Source organism: Elgaria multicarinata, chromosome 13 (assembly GCF_023053635.1).
Source record: "Elgaria multicarinata webbii isolate HBS135686 ecotype San Diego chromosome 13, rElgMul1.1.pri, whole genome shotgun sequence".
In the NCBI taxonomy this organism is placed as follows: Eukaryota; Metazoa; Chordata; class Lepidosauria; order Squamata; family Anguidae; genus Elgaria; species Elgaria multicarinata.
Window position 1 is genome coordinate 26,398,837 of NC_086183.1, and position 17,389 is coordinate 26,416,225.

Below are 17,389 nucleotides of genomic sequence, written 5' to 3' on the forward strand. Positions count from 1 at the left end.
GCTCCAGCGAAATTAGGTTTTTGGTCTTTCTATTCCATCCACAGGCTTTGCTGAGGAGTATAGAAAAGAAGGTCTGGGCTCAGCTGCTCTCCCAGTCCCCTGCTGGAGGCCGGGAGCCTTCCTAGCACTGCTCTGAGAGGAGAATCTCTCCTTCTCTGCATCAGCTTTGTAAACATGAGGAGGAGGAGGGAGGGAGGGAAGGAAAATGGATCCCACCTTTTCTCATAACTGTCCAATGATGGCTTCGATTCCTCTCACCCCTCCTTCTCCCACATAATCACCTCCACCTTATTATTTTTAACTCTTCTTTCTCCTGAGTGGATGCTGCTGTCAGCCAGAGAGAAGAGGAAGTAGCAGCAGCTGCAGACTGAGAAATCCCCACTGAGTACAAGAAGAAGCTGCCATTGTGGATTTCACCCTTGGCAGCTGCATTCGGATTGGCTTGCAGGACCAGGAACAAAAAGGAAGGTGTTGGAAAGGAAATTGTGTGCAGGCAACGGATACAGATCTTGCTTTTTCTCCACTTTCACCTGGAGCTTTAGATTTCCACCGCTGTTCTCCCCGGTTGTTCATCTCCCTCCTCTAGAATGTGACTTTTAAGATGGTGCCTTGATGGGAAAGAAGGTAAAGAGGGGAGCGAAAAGAAGGGGGTGCAGCTGGGAGACATTTTCTTGCCCAGCTGAGGATTGGTTGCAAGGTGGCACCAGTTCCTCTCCTCCTCCAGGATTGGTAGCTCAACTGGGTCTGTGGGTGGTGGTGGTGAAAATCCATGCATAAAGCTACGTAAAAAAAAAAAAAAAATAGAAGACCATCTTCCCTGATTGCCCCTCCACTATGTTTCATTTGCTTCTGCCTTGCAGACAGTAGAGGAATTGGCACTGCAAACTGCTGGGGGGGGTTATGGGGGGGTTAGCTCAAGAGGATCTTAACAGCTTGCTTCTTTTTTTCTAACATGTGCACTTCTGTATGCATTTCCCCTTAAAATGTGGGTTTTGATGTGCATTTCCCCGAAAATATGCGTTTTTGTATGCAAAGTTTTGCATTGCTAAATTAAGCCAAGTGTGCCCTCTAAAGGATACCCATGGAAGGTGCTGAGGGTGGAGAGAAGGACTGCATGACAGAGCAGGCATGGGGCATTCCCCACTAAAAAATATTCCAGATCCCCTCCCTGAACCCCCAAATGTATTAGCTCGTTTCAAGCATTTCTTTTTCTTTAACAAAATTGTAAATGACCGTGCAAATTGTACGGAACAGACGTCTGATTGAATATATGCAAAACTGACCCGGACTGGAAATCATCCAGTTCATCCATCCCTAAACTGAGGATTGGGTTTATGGAGTCCTGAATGTTCAGAGTAAAACCCCAGCTAGGATGAGAGAAGTATTGGGACTAAAAGACGTGGTTTTCTTGGTACAAGATTCACTCTGGAGGATTGAGACTTAATGGGAGGATGTTCAAAGGCAGTGTTTCTTTCAAGATCGTGGTCCAAATACTGGGTCTGAAACTGTGTCAATCCAAGCCCGTGGGCCAACTTGGTTCCCTGTCAAGCCCACATGCCAGCAGTGGGTGGGTCCACATCCAAAGGGATCGGGGCCACCCAATGCTCCCATGTGGCCCCGGAATGAGATTGACTATGCATACTCACGCACACATATATGTGCAGACACTGCCGGTGTTTCAGGAAATGGGGATTCTGGCCCTCCAGATGTTGGATCAGCCCCAGCCAACATAGCCAATAGTGAGGGCTGATGGGAGTTGGAGTCCGCCAACATCTAGAGGGCCACATCATCCCTGCTCTGCTGGTACAAAGGCAGGCTTTTAAAATCCCTGATTGCAGCAAGTGGAGAACAGAGAGGTTTGTGGTGTTTGTGTAGAGAAGGCTTAGTAATGCCCTCCCCAGCATCCACCCCCCTCCCCGTAAATGCCCCCGTGCTGCAATTAGGCTTTTTAAAAGACCCACATTGGCCCTGGTGGAGGCTGTAACATTGGCTAACAATGTAACAATGGTTAGCCAGGCTGTAGCATGGCTAACCCTACTGCCCCTGTTTTGGGAGAAGGTGTTTCAGGTAATCAATCAGAATCAGATTCTAGAAGATGCAGCGCCAGACACCAGCCAGCATGTACCAGTGGGGGAGGAAGCTCTCACGGGCGATTCCCCAGCTGGGAGTCAGCCCTCTCCAGAGCTTATCTCCTCAAGGCCAAATCCTACACACTCAGTGGGAAGTGAGCTTTCTTCTGGAGCTAAGCATCCCAACAAGCTAGCTGATGCTAGGGTCCGCCAGAAGCTCAAACGCATGGGGCGGAAGGAAGGTGTGAGAAAGTCGGTTTGATTATGCCAGAACCTGCCTCCGCACCAAGCTCCCTGAAGTTACTGGCATTTGAGAAGTGGCTTCCTAATCTTCTTGAATGGACAATTGTCTTGCTTAGTTTGCATAGCTTTGCCTAGGGGGACATTTCCAAGAGGTTAGACTCTATTCAGGTAGAAGAGACGTTTATTGCTTAATAAAAGCTTTGTGGATTACTTAGCAAGACTCGTCATTTGCCTCCCATCGAAAGTAGGAGCATTCTGAGAATCACGACAATGGGCAAGGGAGTAGTGAAATGACCTCATTTCTGAACAGATAAGGCAGGGAAGCTGGCAAACGCAAGCGGCGTCACGTGCCAGAGTTGTATGCATAAATGCTGCCTCTAGAGGTAGCAACAGGTATTGCACCCAAAGGCTTTTCTCCACAATAAAAGACTTCGATGAAAATAAAACTTTGTACAAAGTGTATATTTTTTTTAAGGAGCCTTTTAATGGATTTGACTCTAGGAGAACCTTATCCATCCATCCATCTGTGTGGGAGCTAAGAACCGCAGAATTTCAAGCCTTCGATTGGAGGCTATCAGATAAAGAGGCTGTTGGGATGTGAAGGTTGAGGTGTGGTGATGGTATTCTGGGTTCGAGGAGCCAACCGGTTACTCAGGTTTGGTGGCGGCAATACAATCAGCCTTAGACAGGGCTGCTTGCACGCGTTCCTCATCTCCGAGAAAGCCGCTGACACCATGTTGAACTAAGTTGCAGACAAGCTCAGTGACACAGGCTTTGCCAGAAAATTCCATTCTAGCTGGACCTAAAGAAATAATCAAGACAGTGGTCAGCATGGGGCTTCCAAAGGATATCCCTGAGCCCAAGAGAGTTGCCACCGCAGTTCTCCTCAAGGGAAATTGTGGCCACTGAGGGAGTCAAAACATCCAAGGAATTTTGAGGGAGGCCAAAAGAGTTGACCACTCGAGCAAAGTTCCTCAGGGGCTGTTTTCTCCACAAGTCTGATTGGAATTGCGTTAAAACAGCGGTGGACAACATGTGTCCCCTGTGGGAAAGCATTAAACCCCTGTATTATATCCCTTCACATTAACCAGGGGTCCAGGTTTAATTAGGTATTACGCACACCTGATTTTGCTATCAACTGTACAGCCAAGAGAAAGAAACTGCCAGTCCTGTCCACTTTTCAGTGTGCCTGTGCAGTATATATGGTTGCTACATCCAGAATCAATGTTAATATAGGTATACAACTCTTAGGTGTACACCTATGTGGTGTAATGTGTGAGGCAAGCATGAGGCTTAGCCTAGGTTTGTTGCAATGCAAACGAATGGAATGTCGCCATGAAGAACCTCAACAGCGGGGCCTTCTATGTAGTGGCACCCAACCCCTGGAAAACCCTCCCTCGTGCAGTTTGGGAGGCAGAAAATGTAACATCTTTTAACCCCATCCTGAAAACCTACCTTTTCACAAAGGCTTTCCCTGGACTGCAACTTATCTGATTTTATATTGATTTTTTAAAAAACCAACAACAACACAACTTTTAATATTTTAAATTTATTTGGACACTAGTATTTTATGGGTTTAGTTGTGCACTGCCCAGACAGCTTCGGCTATTGGGCAGTATAAAAATGTAATAAATAAATAAATAAATAAATAAATAAATAAATAAATAAATGAAACACTTCCAAATCTCTTTGCCCCCCATCCCCAATGTATTTGAGAGTATAACTGTGGAAAGATTTGATGTGTAGTGTTGGATTTCACCCTGGTCTAGAGAGTCCTAAGTTCAAATCCTCATAGGATTTAGTCATGAGAACTAAAGGGCTTCATCACACATGATGCTCTAGCAGAGGCATTTTACATAGAGTGACCATATGAAAATGAGGACAGGGCTTCTGTATCTTTAATAGTTGCATAGAAAAGGGAATTTCAGCAGGTGTCATTTGTATATATGGGGAACCTAGTGAAATTCCCTCTTCATCACCACAGTTAAAGCTGCAGGAGCTATAGTAGAGTGACCAGATTTAAAAGAGGGCAGGGCACCTGCAGCTTTAACTGTTGTGATGAAGAGGAAATTTCACCAGGTTCTCCATATATACAAATGACACCTGCTGAAATTTCCTTTTCAATACAACTGTTAAAGATACAGGACAGGAGCCCTGTCCTCCTTTTCATATGGTCATCCTATTTTACATTTTTAGAATGGGGAAATAATGCATGGAACTGGAGAAACCAACCAAATGACCAGCAATTGGAGTAGAGGCAGGAAGCCAGGGGAAGAGAGTCCCTGGTGGGCATATTGGGAATTCTAAAGATCTCAATTTAGCTGCCGTTCCTGAGGTTCTTCTCTGCACCGCGGCTTCCTGTGCACCATTCTGTGTTGATGGGAAGAAGGGCAGGGGAGACATTGTAGTGTAGAAAACCTCAAATTACTACCTGACGCATTCACAGACACATCAAGGCACTTGTTCTGAGTTCCGACACAGGGAACAGGCTCTCCATGACACGTAGGCGAAAAAAGTCCGATGCATCCAGGACATTGGAGCCCATTGGGTTTGGTGTCTGGTGGTGGCACATCTGCAAATTAACAAAGAAAGTCAGTGGGTCTTCCCGTGAGCCAGATCAGCCTCAGAAGTGAACATGCTTGATCTAATCAATGGCAGGCTGCAACAATGATCAGAAGCAAAGAACTTTTCAAAGACAAGAAGTGTACACCCACCCACACATATACAGATCTGTGTATTTGTATGTGTGTATAGATGTGGTGATGTCATTCATATATATATATATATATATATATATATATATATATATATATATATATATATTCAGCCTAACAACACTAGGGTGACCATATGGAAAGGAAGACAGGGCTCCTGTATCTTTAACAGTTGTATAGAAAATTGTAAACCGCCCAGACAGCTTCAGCTATTGGACGGTATAGAAATGCAATAAATAAATAAATGGGAATTTCAGCAGGTGTCATTTGTGTGCACACAGCACCTGGTGAAATCCCCTCTTCATCACAACAGTTAAAGCTGCAGGAGCCCTGCCCTCATTTGTATCTGGTCACTCTAGCATAGCTCCTGCAGCTTTAACTGTTGTGATGAAGAGGGGGTTTCACCAGGTGCTGCATGCATACAAATGACACCTGCTGAAATTCACTTCGCTATACAACTGTCAAAGATACAGGGGACTTGTTCTTTTCAAATGGTCACCCTAAGCAACGTAGTAATTTAAAATACATATTTAGATGTTGACATTTCAGCTTCCACCCTCATCAATAGCTGTGCTGGTAAATGAATGCCAGGAGTGGCAGTTTGGAATGCTGGGAGGTAAAAATCATAGAATCATAGAATAGTAGAGTTGGAAGGGGCCTCTAAGGCCATCAAGTCCAACCCCCTGCTCAATGCAGGAATAAATCCCTAGGGAGAAAAGCGAAACAGAGGTATGACTGGTATAAGGCTCACAAAGTGTCCTCCAGATTAAGGGCATTTGGATTTAGAGTTCTTAGTCTGTAAATCCAGATTTTTCTTTTCTTTGATCAAGCACATCAGTATCCTTTGTTCAATTGGAAGCAATTGTAAATCACAGAAGGCTATTTGCAGGTGAGTTAAAATATTTTGCAATAAGCTACTTCCAGTTTGTTTGGTCCATTTGTTTGGGTACGAATCACAGATTTGTGATTAAAGATCTTGTTCTTAGGCTCATTGCTTTCCCCCCTACATAGTGCATAGGATCAAGGGGCTGGTTGAATTTTCCTATGAAGAAATTCAAAGGTAAATTATTTAGCTTGGGTGGGGGAAAGGATAGTAAGGGAAGACATGATAGAGGTGCACAAAATCATGCATGCAATAGAGAATGTGGATAAGGAGACATTTTTCTCCCTCTCTCATCATACCCGAACCCGAACAGGTAATTCCTGGAGAAGAAGGCTGTCAGTGACTTCTTATCCTGATGGCTATGTGCTCTGCCTCAGTTGAATGGCCCATTAGGCAGTATCCTGCCTGTTCCCTTCCTTACTTCTCTGGTTAGGAAAATGAGATTTGGGATGGGTGAGAAATCCACTTGGTCAACGTTTAATATGAACTGATCTTATTGGCACTTCCCAAAAGGATACGCAAACAGGAATTCGCTAACCCATCATTTTTCACGCCCTTTGCCATGTGTGATGCAGTTGCTCCATCAAAAATGGTGTACAAGCAAACAGACATCCACAGAAATACATACAAAAATGTATACATTTCGCTCATTGTATTTCTGCATGCACTTCTGCTCTGAGAAGCTGAGCACCGCCAGATTCACAATGTAACCACCAGGCACGTTTTTGACCTTCTGAACATACATACCAAAATCCGCGATTTCGCCGCAGTCAGACCCGGTGCAGCAGACCCTGTGTCCTCTCGCATGCAATCCGCGTCCCACATTTATTTCAGCTACACTACCTTTGCAGGTGCTGGATTTGCCACAGTCTTTACGGATGGCTGTGAACGTCAGAGGAACTGTGTGGATGAGGAAGAAGAAAAACGTTTTTTATTAAAACTGGAGGACAACAGGAGCCTCTGGAATCAAGGCTCCCTAGGACCCTTATCAAGTATCGGTGAGCTCAAGGGGCTTCTTTAAATGAGTGATTTATAGCAGGGTCATGACTGACCACTCACAGAAGTTAGCAGGTCATTCGGATGAAGTCTTGAAACCTCCTGCATGGCAGGCCATAGCTAGATGGGGCGATAACCTGGGGCCATCCCTGAGATCATCCATATGCATTTACACGACACACAGGGGATCCCGAGAGCAGGGAGGGATGAACATTTGAGAACATTTGAGAACTACAAGTTCAATCACAGCTTTTAAAGCTCAGCTAAAAACTTTTCTTTTTCCTAAAGCTTTTAAAACTTGATGTTGTTCGGACTTTATACTGTTAGTTTTACCCTACCCTGTGCCTGTTTACCCTACCCTGTGCCTGTTTACCCTACCCTGTGCCTGTTTACCCTACCCTGTGCCTGTTTACCCTACCCTGTGCCTGTTTGCATTCTCTTCCCCTCCTTATTGTTCTACTATGATTTTATTAGATTGTAAGCCTATGCGGCAGGGCCTTGCTATTTACTGTTTTACTCTGTACAGCACCATGTACATTGATGGTGCTATATAAATAAATAAATAAATAAATAAATAAATAATCTTGCCCTCATCTTTGAGCCCACTTTTTCTATGGTTTCAGGCTGATCCCGAGACCACGGAATGTGTGTGCGGGCGTCACGGTTTGCCCCAGCTCCTCGCGGTTACTCGCGAGGAGCTGGGAGCTGCGCATGGGGTGCAAAGCTCCTCAGGAGCTCTGTGCCCATTGGGGGCAGGGTGGGGGGGGAGCGGGGGAAATTATTTTTTAAAAAAACTTACCTTCGGTGCACGAGCGCTCGTGCGCTCCTTCTTTAAAACAAAAAAATGGTGGTCGTGATGTCCCACGCCACGTGTGATGATCTTGCGATCATAAAATCATGAGATCATCATGGAACAATCCCCTGGTCTACCTGAGGCCTCTCCCACTTCTTCCCTCCATTCTTCCGTTTAAAAATAACCCTTGGAAAACCTGATTCTTCTCAAATATCCTGATCCTTCCTGCCCTGTACAGTCAAAGTTACAGTACAAAACGCCCTATAGAGGGTGCTGTTCCATTGAACTGGGAAGTTTAATTTACAGGTCACATGGTCACTGCCCTCTTCCCACGTAATTCAGCTTCTTTCAAAAGTGGAAGCAGGGAGCCGAGCGATGGTAAGGGCTTCAAGGACACATTCCCTTATGTGTTAATACCACTTTTAAGTGAATAAGGAGGTACATATATACCAACAATTATACTTTGCAAAATAAATCAAATAGGAAAAGGAAAGCAGGACTCTGTGGCCTGAAATCCACAAAGAGATCCAGGCTTCAGAGATTTCATTGCCCATACATTCAAGGCCATGCTTTCAACCATAAGACCTGGACATGGCTGGGGTCATAAATGAAGGCTGTGATTCTCCCCATGCAACCTAATGCCAAGTAGCACAAATACACCTAACCAAGACATCAAGTTGAGACTCCCTTGGTGACCGCCACCAATTTGGGGGTATCTAAAATTGACAAGCCTGGCACAAAGAGGATGACTCCAGTATCTGGGCATCCAAAGTGATGCTTCATCTGGACGTTGAAGATTCATTCAGATTTTCAATGCTAAATGAAGGACTTGAATTCAAATCCACCACTTCCAACTTCTAACACTCTAGCTTCTAGTCTAGGGTAGCTTAGCCACCCCCTTCTTGTGCGCTGCACATTAGCCCAGTGTTCTCACGGCCACACGTACGATCTGAAAAGTCCCAAACGCTGATAACGCATACGTCTTCTTCGGCTTTGCAAATCCTCCTATCACCAGTACAGCTGTTGCCAATATTATTACAAACCTCACACTCAAGACAGGTGCCTGGAGAAAGAAGAAACAAAAAGTATTTTGAGCAGTTTGTTCATGGAATGACATCCTTGGGTTCAAATCGTAATGAGTTTTGTCATTATTATGCAAACTGTGTGTCTTCATCACAAACTTGTCAGGGTGTGTGTGTGTGTGTGTCTTTTGTCTTTTATCTATGGTAAAAGTCAAATCCTCACCCCAAGGAGCATATAGTCTGAATGTAGATTTGTGGGTCTTAGTGGTGCCAGAGAGAAGGAAGGAAGGAGAGAAAATGCCATGAATTTGGAGTCCAGCAGTGACCCAAACCCAGACCCAGAGGCTGAGTGACCAGTGGGGCTGATGGAGGAAGCACCAGACCCAAAGGCCACCACTAAATCACAGCTTTGCACAAAGGGATAGTTGCACACACACACACACACACACACACACACACACACACACACACACCATCTCTTCCTGGGGGCAGGTCTGCTGCAGGGAAATCCAGAACACTTGGGCCATAGCTAGATGGGGCGATATCTCGGGGATTACCCCAGGATTGTCCCTGTGCATCCACATGATGCACAGGGCATATTGGGATCAGGGAGGGATGATCCCTCCCTTTCCCTGGGATATTGCCCTACAGTTGCAGCCCACTTTTTCCGTGGTCTCAGGATCATCCTGAGACTGCGGAACGTGTGCACACGCAGGCATCACGGTTTGTCCCGGCTCCTTGCAGTTACTTGCGAGGAGCCGGGACCTGCACATGGGGTGCAGAGCTCCTCAGAAGCTCTGCACCCATCGGAGGTTGGGGTGGAGGGAGCAGGAAAGATGGTTTTAAATAAAAAAAACCCTAACCCTTTGTGCATGAGCGCTCATGCACAAATCTCCTTTAAGAAAATTTTAAAAATGGCAGGCGTGACGCCCTGTGCCTCCGAGGCTGTTGCACAACGCATGTAAATAGGGGGAAAATAAAAAAATATTGCAAGGTCCTCACCCCTCTGTCACACTAGACCCGTAGGTCTAGCTGAGGCCTTGGACTTTACCAGATTTCCCCCAGAACCCCAGTGCATCTGCCGGATTTTGCGGGCCATCTTCCTGGCTTTAAAATAGGCAAGGTGCACTTTATGCCTCCTTAGCGGTAACTGCTTTATGGCTGCAAATGGTATAATTATGGCTGCAATTTCCCAGAGAGGGAAATTTCCCAGATGGCTGCAGTCGATTCAGTCTGAGAACCCTGAACCTGAATCAGAGACTGTGGTCCATCAGCTAGTGCATTAATTGATTTTATGCCTTTCTGTCTTTACATTATTTGTAGACCTCGACTCATCCTAACCAAAGAAGCAGCACACTCACCTCCAAAGGTCCCACATTCCCAGACCCAGTGCTCCAGTGCAGGCAGAGTCCAAGGCAAGAGCTTGTGGAGATGTCATGGAGTGCTAGGCGCTAGATTAGTGATCTGCCCCTTTAAGGTTTTCAACCATTCAAGAAGGGGTGGAGCCTGAGAAGGCATCAGTCTAGTCCTAGGTATTGTTACAGAAAGTTGCTCACTAAGAGCTTTCCTTGGTTCTATGATGATTATGTCCCTCTGTCCACAATATGCCTTGAGGTTTCTCTTTTAGGACCAGGGCACAACAGCGAAACCATGCAGTCTTAGACTTGGTGAAGGAACAGAGCTGCCTTCTATTCTAGTAGTTGGTTGTGTTTACACTATTATGAGGTTAGAACTTGTTTTGCTGGTGTCTATTTCATCCACAGGCTCAGAGAAAGAGGAGATGATGAGGTTTTCAGAAGGTTCAACAGAAGGTCAGAGAAAGAACTCGAGAAATGGAAAGACAGGTAGCAAAAGTGAACAAGGAGAAGAAGAATATATCAATGCTATTATATGACAGCTTATGGCAGATAGCTAGAACTCAGTCAGAAAAGGGAAAAAGAAGAGTAGGGAGGAAAATATAGTTTTAAGGCTGGTTAGAAAGTGGCACCCAAAGGTGGGGGAGATTGTGTCTTGGTGGCAGTGGGAAAGGTCACATTAAGGGCAAGGAGAGGGGTTCACAGTGTGGCATGCTCTCCCTTTCCAGTCATGGAACCAGGTGTTGTCAGTCTTTGACAAACTTTATTTTACTCAGGGAACACTTAATCCAAAGAGTTCAAGGCAGAGATGGATCTGGGGATTCGAAGTCTGCCATCCTTCTAGGGCAGCGGTTCTCAACCTGTGGGTCGGGACCCCTTTGGGGGTCGAACGACCCTTTCACAGGGGTCGCCTAAGACCATCGGAAAACACATATTTCTGATGGTCTTAGGAAACTGTATTGACTGAACTATGTCATGTATCATCTTTTGTATTATTAAAGCTATTGTTATGTATTATTTTCATTAGCAAACCATCCCATGACAATGGATCGTGTAGAGAAGAACGAAAATAATTTTATGGTTGGGGGTCACCACAACATGAGGAACTGTATTAAAGGGTCGCGGCATTAGGAAGGTTGAGAACCACTGTTCTAGGGGATGCCATTTCTCATTCGCACCATGCACTTCATCTCAACCTCCCCCCACATGGAAACAACATTCAAAACAGACTGAACCCTGTAGTCATGACACACATTTCTTGGACTTTTTTTCACATTTGATAGCTGTTGGTTTTGAGCAATTTCCCCCCCCTCCCTCCCCAGTTTGCACAAGAAACGCAATCATCACAAAGTGAGAGCCAGTCAAGGAGAGCTGAGCAGCGAACTGACCTTCAAAGATTCCTGGTGATTTAGAACATTGCTCACACATCCTCCCCTAGTTGCAAATGGTCTAGTTCTGGTTTCCTGGATTGAATGTGTGAGCCCTCAAATAGGCCTATAAACCCGTCTCCCACTCTGTTATGCCATTATCACAGATGCTACTTCACTTGATCCTGGAGACCTCAAAATCTGGAGCAACTTGTTAGATAGCTAATAATAACTCCTCACCTGTAGCTAGGAGAGCTAGAAGACTGAAGGCCAGGAGAGACCACATGATGAATCACCAAAGACGTACAAGGCTGCAGAGGTGCCTAAAAGAGACATCAGAAATCAGTGTGTGTTAATCCTTCAGTCTTATCATTTACTTGATTTCAATACAGGATCCATCTGCTTCCAGGCAGCACATAGAGTTGCACTATATTGTGGTTTTCAAAGTCTCTAGGCACAAAGTGCAAGAGAATAAAGGAATGATATCTTGCAGAATATGAACTGAGTAAGCAGAATCAGCAGTCTTGGTGGATTTTTTTAAAAATGGGATTTGATAAGCTTTCAGGAAGTCATTTAAGGTTTTCCAGAGCCAGAGCAAGTGTAGCAAAGTGCCTAGAGTTATGACCTGTTTCAGGAGACCTGGTTTCAAATCTTGCCTAGGCATACAGTTGTCCCTTGTGTCCTTCAAGCAGTGATCGGTTGGCCTAACCTGCGTATCAAAAGGCTGTGAGTTTTGCAAGGACAAAATGAAGGGGGGAACTCTGCATGCGACTCTGAGGCCATAGCTAGACCTAAGGTTTATCCCTGGATCGCCCAAGGGTCAAACCTGTTCATCTAGGTGACACACAGGGGATCCAGTGCTCAGGCAGGGGCGAACCCTGGATGATCCCAGGGTAAACCTTAGGTCTAGCTGTGGCCTGAGTTTCACAGAGGAAAACCAAAATACATACATAGCAAGCCATGTCATCCACTAGCAGAAATTAGGTATTCTATGGGCTTAGCTAGACCTAAGGTTTATCCTGGGATTGTCCCAGGGTTATCCCTGTTCATGTAAATGACACACAGGATATCCTGGGAGCAGGCAGGGACGATCCTGGGATAAAACTTAGGTCTAGCTAAGGCCTATGTTGCAGGTCTCTGAAAAGAAAGGGTGTGTGCTTACCAAGATCTTCAAGCACCAGTAGGAATCTACCTTCTCCTGAGGTTACCAGGCGGACTGAAGGGCTGTAGACAGCTTTGCCTCTTGTTTAACACTTTGGGGCTTCATGTCTGACTTTTTATAATAGGGCTGTGATGTCATATTTTGGCTTCTTCTCCCAACTATCTATCAACCAACTGGGGAAAGTCCTGTTGTCTGAACTAAAGAGCAAACAGGCAAACTGGGAGTACATTTTCAAGGTGAGTACATTTTCAAGGCAATGGGACAGAAGAGGAGAATTGGGAGGGAAAACACCATGCCATGCTCTGGTTCCCAGGGCAATTTGTGAAATGGCTCTTCTTTGTCTGGCCTCATTTACAAAACCAAAGAAGCTTCACAGGCGTTCACAATGTGCAAAACAAATCTGAGAAATTCTCACTACAGGTCTCGTGTCCTGTGGGAGAATTTCCCTATTCACTCCAACTTCCATTCCAGGCAAAATCTGGGTGACATTTGTGGAACTCTTAGATGTATTTCAAGTCTAATTGCTGCACAAGGTGGGATGGGGGCATCTTTGAATGTAGGTGAGGATGAATATGTGTCTGTGAATATTTTTATGAGAGTGTAATAATATTGCCAGGATTCGATCATTTTTGTCTGTCTCTTCCGCCAAGACGCTTGTTCATGCACTGGTTATTTCACGGTTGGACTACTGCAACCTTCTTCTCTCTGGCCTTCCTTCTTCTCACATCAGTCCGTTGGTTTCTGTTCACCATTCTGCCGCAAAGATCATCTTCTTGGCTCGCCGCTCTGACCATGTTACTCTGCTTCTGAAATCTCTTCATTGGCTTCCAATTCACTTCAGAATCCAATATAAACTTCTTCTGTTAACCTTCAAAGCTTTTCACGGTCTAGCTCCTTCCTATCTCTCCTCTCTCATCTCACACTATTGCCCCGCTCGTGCTCTTCGCTCCTCTGATGCCATGTTTCTCACCTGCCCAAGGGCCTCTACTTCCCTTGCTCGGCTCCGTCCATTTTCTTCTGCTGCCCCTTACGCCTGGAACGCTCTTCCAGAACATTTGAGAACTACAAGTTCAATCGCAGCTTTTAAAGCTCAACTAAAAACTTTTCTTTTTCCTAAAGCTTTTGATGTTGTGCAGACTTTATACTGTTAGGGCGTTACTAGACGAGGCTCTAGCGCGCGTTACCTTCCGCAGTCACGTCGAGGCTTCCAGATGACGTTCACGAGGATCCGCCGTTATCCCGCGGTGAAGCCTCTTTCTCCCGACTTTAAAAAAGTGAGTTTTAGGACGCCTTTTCCTGCTGTCCCGCGGTAATTCGGAGTACGTGTGGGAGGATGTGAGGTCACTGCGGTCCGCACTGGGCAGGAAAAGGCGTGCTAAGGGGGAGTGGTCAGCGGCTTCGGTCAAGCCGCCTCCGCCATTTGCGCGCAGTCCGCCAGCTGGGGCAGCGCGGCGGAGCGGCTTTTTTTTTTTATTTCCCCAGTGACAGTTTGCGCAGGAACGGAGGACCGGAAAAGTGGCTGGTGACTCCTTGCGGTGGGCAGCTACCGTGGCCGCATAATGGCGGTGCTGTACGCTGCCTGTTAGTGTGGGTACCAGGCTGGCAGAGGGCAGAGCTGTTTGTGGGCTGCTGCCATGGCTACGGCCAGATGTGGGTTGGCTCCTTGGGATGGGGCACAGGGCACAGAGGCGGTCATCGCCGCCGACACCTCAGAGGCATGATGGGAGATGTAGGCACAGAGTGGCCATGCAGACGATTGACCTCGGGTCATATGACACCCGCCACGACCCCCATCAGGAAGTGAGCGCATCAATGTTGACCCTCAACAGCACCAGCAGCACTTCGGCTGGCACTGGCACTGCCGCCGCTGCCGCCGCCAGGGCCGGCGGCGGCATCGCTGACGGCTGCGCAAGTTTGCGGTCTTTCGGACGTGCGCAAACCGTGCAGCGAGCGAAAAAAAAAGCCGCGGCAATCAGGCCGGTGTGGCTGCGCAACCGTTCTCGCGGCGGCAGCAGCACAACCGGCGCAAACTTCCGCCACAAATCGAAGGCAGGTGTGGATGATGAGGCGTCACGGCTGAACGGGAAAAGCCGCTTTCACCGCTCCTCAACGACGGAACACCCGGTACGTCTAGCAACGCCCCTAGTTATACTGTTAGTTATACTGTTATACTGTTAGTTACCCTACCCTGTGCCTGCTTACCCTACCCTGTGCCTGTTTGCATTCTCTTCCCCTCCTTATTGTTTTACTATGATTTTATTAGATTGTAAGCCTATGCGGCAGAGTCTTGCTATTTACTGTTTTACTCTGTACAGCACCATGTACATTGATGGTGCTATATAAATAATAATAATAATAATAATAATAATAATAATAATAATAATAATAAGTGTGTGTATGAATGTGGCTGCCTATTGTGTATGAGAAGCTGAGAAAAGTTTTGAGTGTGAATGAGTGTGCAGGGCATAGAAGACCACATGTGAGATGGTGAGAAATACATTTGGTTCCTCCTTCTCATGTTGGGAATAATCACTCGGCTTGCATTTGCGAGCTGAGTTGCACGATAGTCCCAGAAACCTAGGAACTTCAGCTAGGTTTTTTTGTGCAAAATTGCAGGCACATGTCAGACTGCTTAAGGCCACAATTTTGCACAAATTCCACTATTTAAAGCTGCAGTTTTGCACAAATCCTGATTTGCACAACCTCTCCCTGAAAAATCCACAAATTGGCCCAACTTGTGGTGTGTCAAGTTTGGCCAACTTGTGAATGATCATTCTAGAGTCTGGGGGACTGAGCCTATGAAAACATGCTGAGCTCCTCACCCCACTCCCACCAAAAGATCCCTCTGACATCCCTATCTGACATGGAGTCAAGCTTTGAGATCACATTTGGAGAATGTTGGCAAGCTCAAGTTTTGGTGATTTGAACATCACTATGGTGGAATGAGTAGAAGGCCACACCGGTATGGAATAAATATGTACAGTGTCCTGCCCTTTGTCCCGTGTGTGTAGGCGTGCAGGCAAAATAAACTTTAACATCAGCACATGCAGTACTAATGGACAGCAACATGAGCCAAATCTGCCAGGCTAGGAAATGAAGGTTAGCAAAATGAACCAGGTAAATGCATATTGCACATCTGGTTAGGAATGCAGCCTGCAAAGAACAAACAAGCAAATTGGGGTGGGTGGGTTAGAAGATAGATAAAACTAGGATGACCATATGAAGAGGAGGACCAGGCTCCTGTATCTTCAACAGGTGCATAGAAAAAAGGGAATATCAGCCGGTGTAATTTGTATACATGCAGCACCTGGTGAAATTCCCTCTTCATCACAACAGTTAAAACTACAGGAGCTATACTAGAGTGACCAGATACAAAATATGGTCACCATAGATAAAACTACCGGAATTGTAATGCCCAGAGGAGTGGTGGAAAGGCAGCTCCTGTCAAACTCCTACGTCCTGTTCCTTTCCCAAGATGGCGGGCAATTTATGGCCCTGTGTCACTGGAAATCCCACCCATCAGGTTAAAGAGACCCGGAGACGGGTTATGTGACCCATGCACAAACTTGTCAGGCCACCATGGACCTATAGGATGTTGATAATTATTTTATGACCTTGGACAACAGGGCATGGTGCCAGAAGACATGAAATTCACTGTAGTTGCTAGATTGTTTTACGTTAAATTGCCTAGCAACATCTACTATTCTGTTCCTGCTTGGGTGACCATATGAAAAGGAGGACAGGGCTCCTGTATCTTTAACAGTTTTATTGAAAAGGAAATTTCAGCAGGTGTCATTTGTATATATGGGGAACCTGGGGAAATTTCCTCTTCATCACAACAGTTAAAGCTGCAGGTGCCCTGCCCTCCTTTAAATCTGGTCACTCTAGTATAGCTCCTGCAGCTTTAACTGTTGTGATGAAGAGGGAATTTCAACAGGTTCTCCATATATACAAATGACACCTGCTGAAATTCCTTTTTCTATGCAATTGTTAAAGATACAGGAGCCCTGTCCTCCTTTTCATATGGTCACCCTAGTTCCTGCAGAACACAAGTTCTGTTTTGAGATTGGATTGTAATGGATTTTAAAATGTATTGCAAGTTTACCTGTGAGATGACCCATCACCATAGCCACTTTTAAAATACTACAATTTTAAAAAGAAGCATGCTTGTAGAATGCAAGACCTGAATTGAATTTCAACAAAGCTGTCCATCATTTTAATCTACACTAAACAATGTAAGGTAAAGAATAACATTCATCCTAGTTTTAGATGTAGAATGCAGCCACAGTTTCAGCAAAGGAGTTTTGCAACATGTTATGAACCCTGTGTGAGTTGATAGAAGGGTTTTACATTAACTAACCTAGCAAAATCCAGGCTGGTGTTCTTTTGGTGAACCACACATAAATAATAATAAAAATTTGAAATGCACCCAGTGTGATTTTTAAAGCAGTTCTGAATATATTGCAAATGTAGCTGAAAGCAGTTAAGGCAGACCCTTCTCTCTACAATGTAAGGAACTTAAAGCAAGACAAGCAGCAACTCATTTGATTTTGGGGAAGGAGAAAGGGGAAAAAAGGCTGCCTATTTGCTATCGTGCCAGGTTGAAGGTTCTTGTACTTGTGTACAAAGCCCTAAACAACTTGGGACCAGGATATCTGAGAGAGTGCCTTCTCCCTTACCAACCTGCCCGGGCACTGAGGTCATCCGAGGGCCTGCTTCTGGTGGTTCCACCTAGATCCATCCTCCGATTGGAATCCACCAGGGGAAGAGCCTTCAGCGTGGTGG

At 45.6% G+C, this 17,389-nt stretch overlaps 1 protein-coding gene across 1 annotated transcript; it reads right to left on the reverse strand.

The window, feature by feature from the left end:
- Positions 1–2,774: 2,774 nt before the first annotated feature.
- On the reverse strand, positions 2,775–12,694 carry LOC134407982 (phospholipase A2 inhibitor gamma subunit B-like). The gene is made up of 6 exons (XM_063140026.1): positions 12,605–12,694; positions 11,683–11,765; positions 8,645–8,761; positions 6,657–6,809; positions 4,744–4,884; positions 2,775–3,114 (listed from the first exon to the last, which is right to left on the reverse strand). Exons 2-6 carry the CDS (start codon positions 11,726–11,728, stop codon positions 2,960–2,962), a joined length of 612 nt encoding a protein of 203 aa, XP_062996096.1. The 5' UTR covers positions 11,729–11,765; positions 12,605–12,694; the 3' UTR covers positions 2,775–2,959.
- Between the last annotated feature and the right edge of the window lie 4,695 nt (positions 12,695–17,389).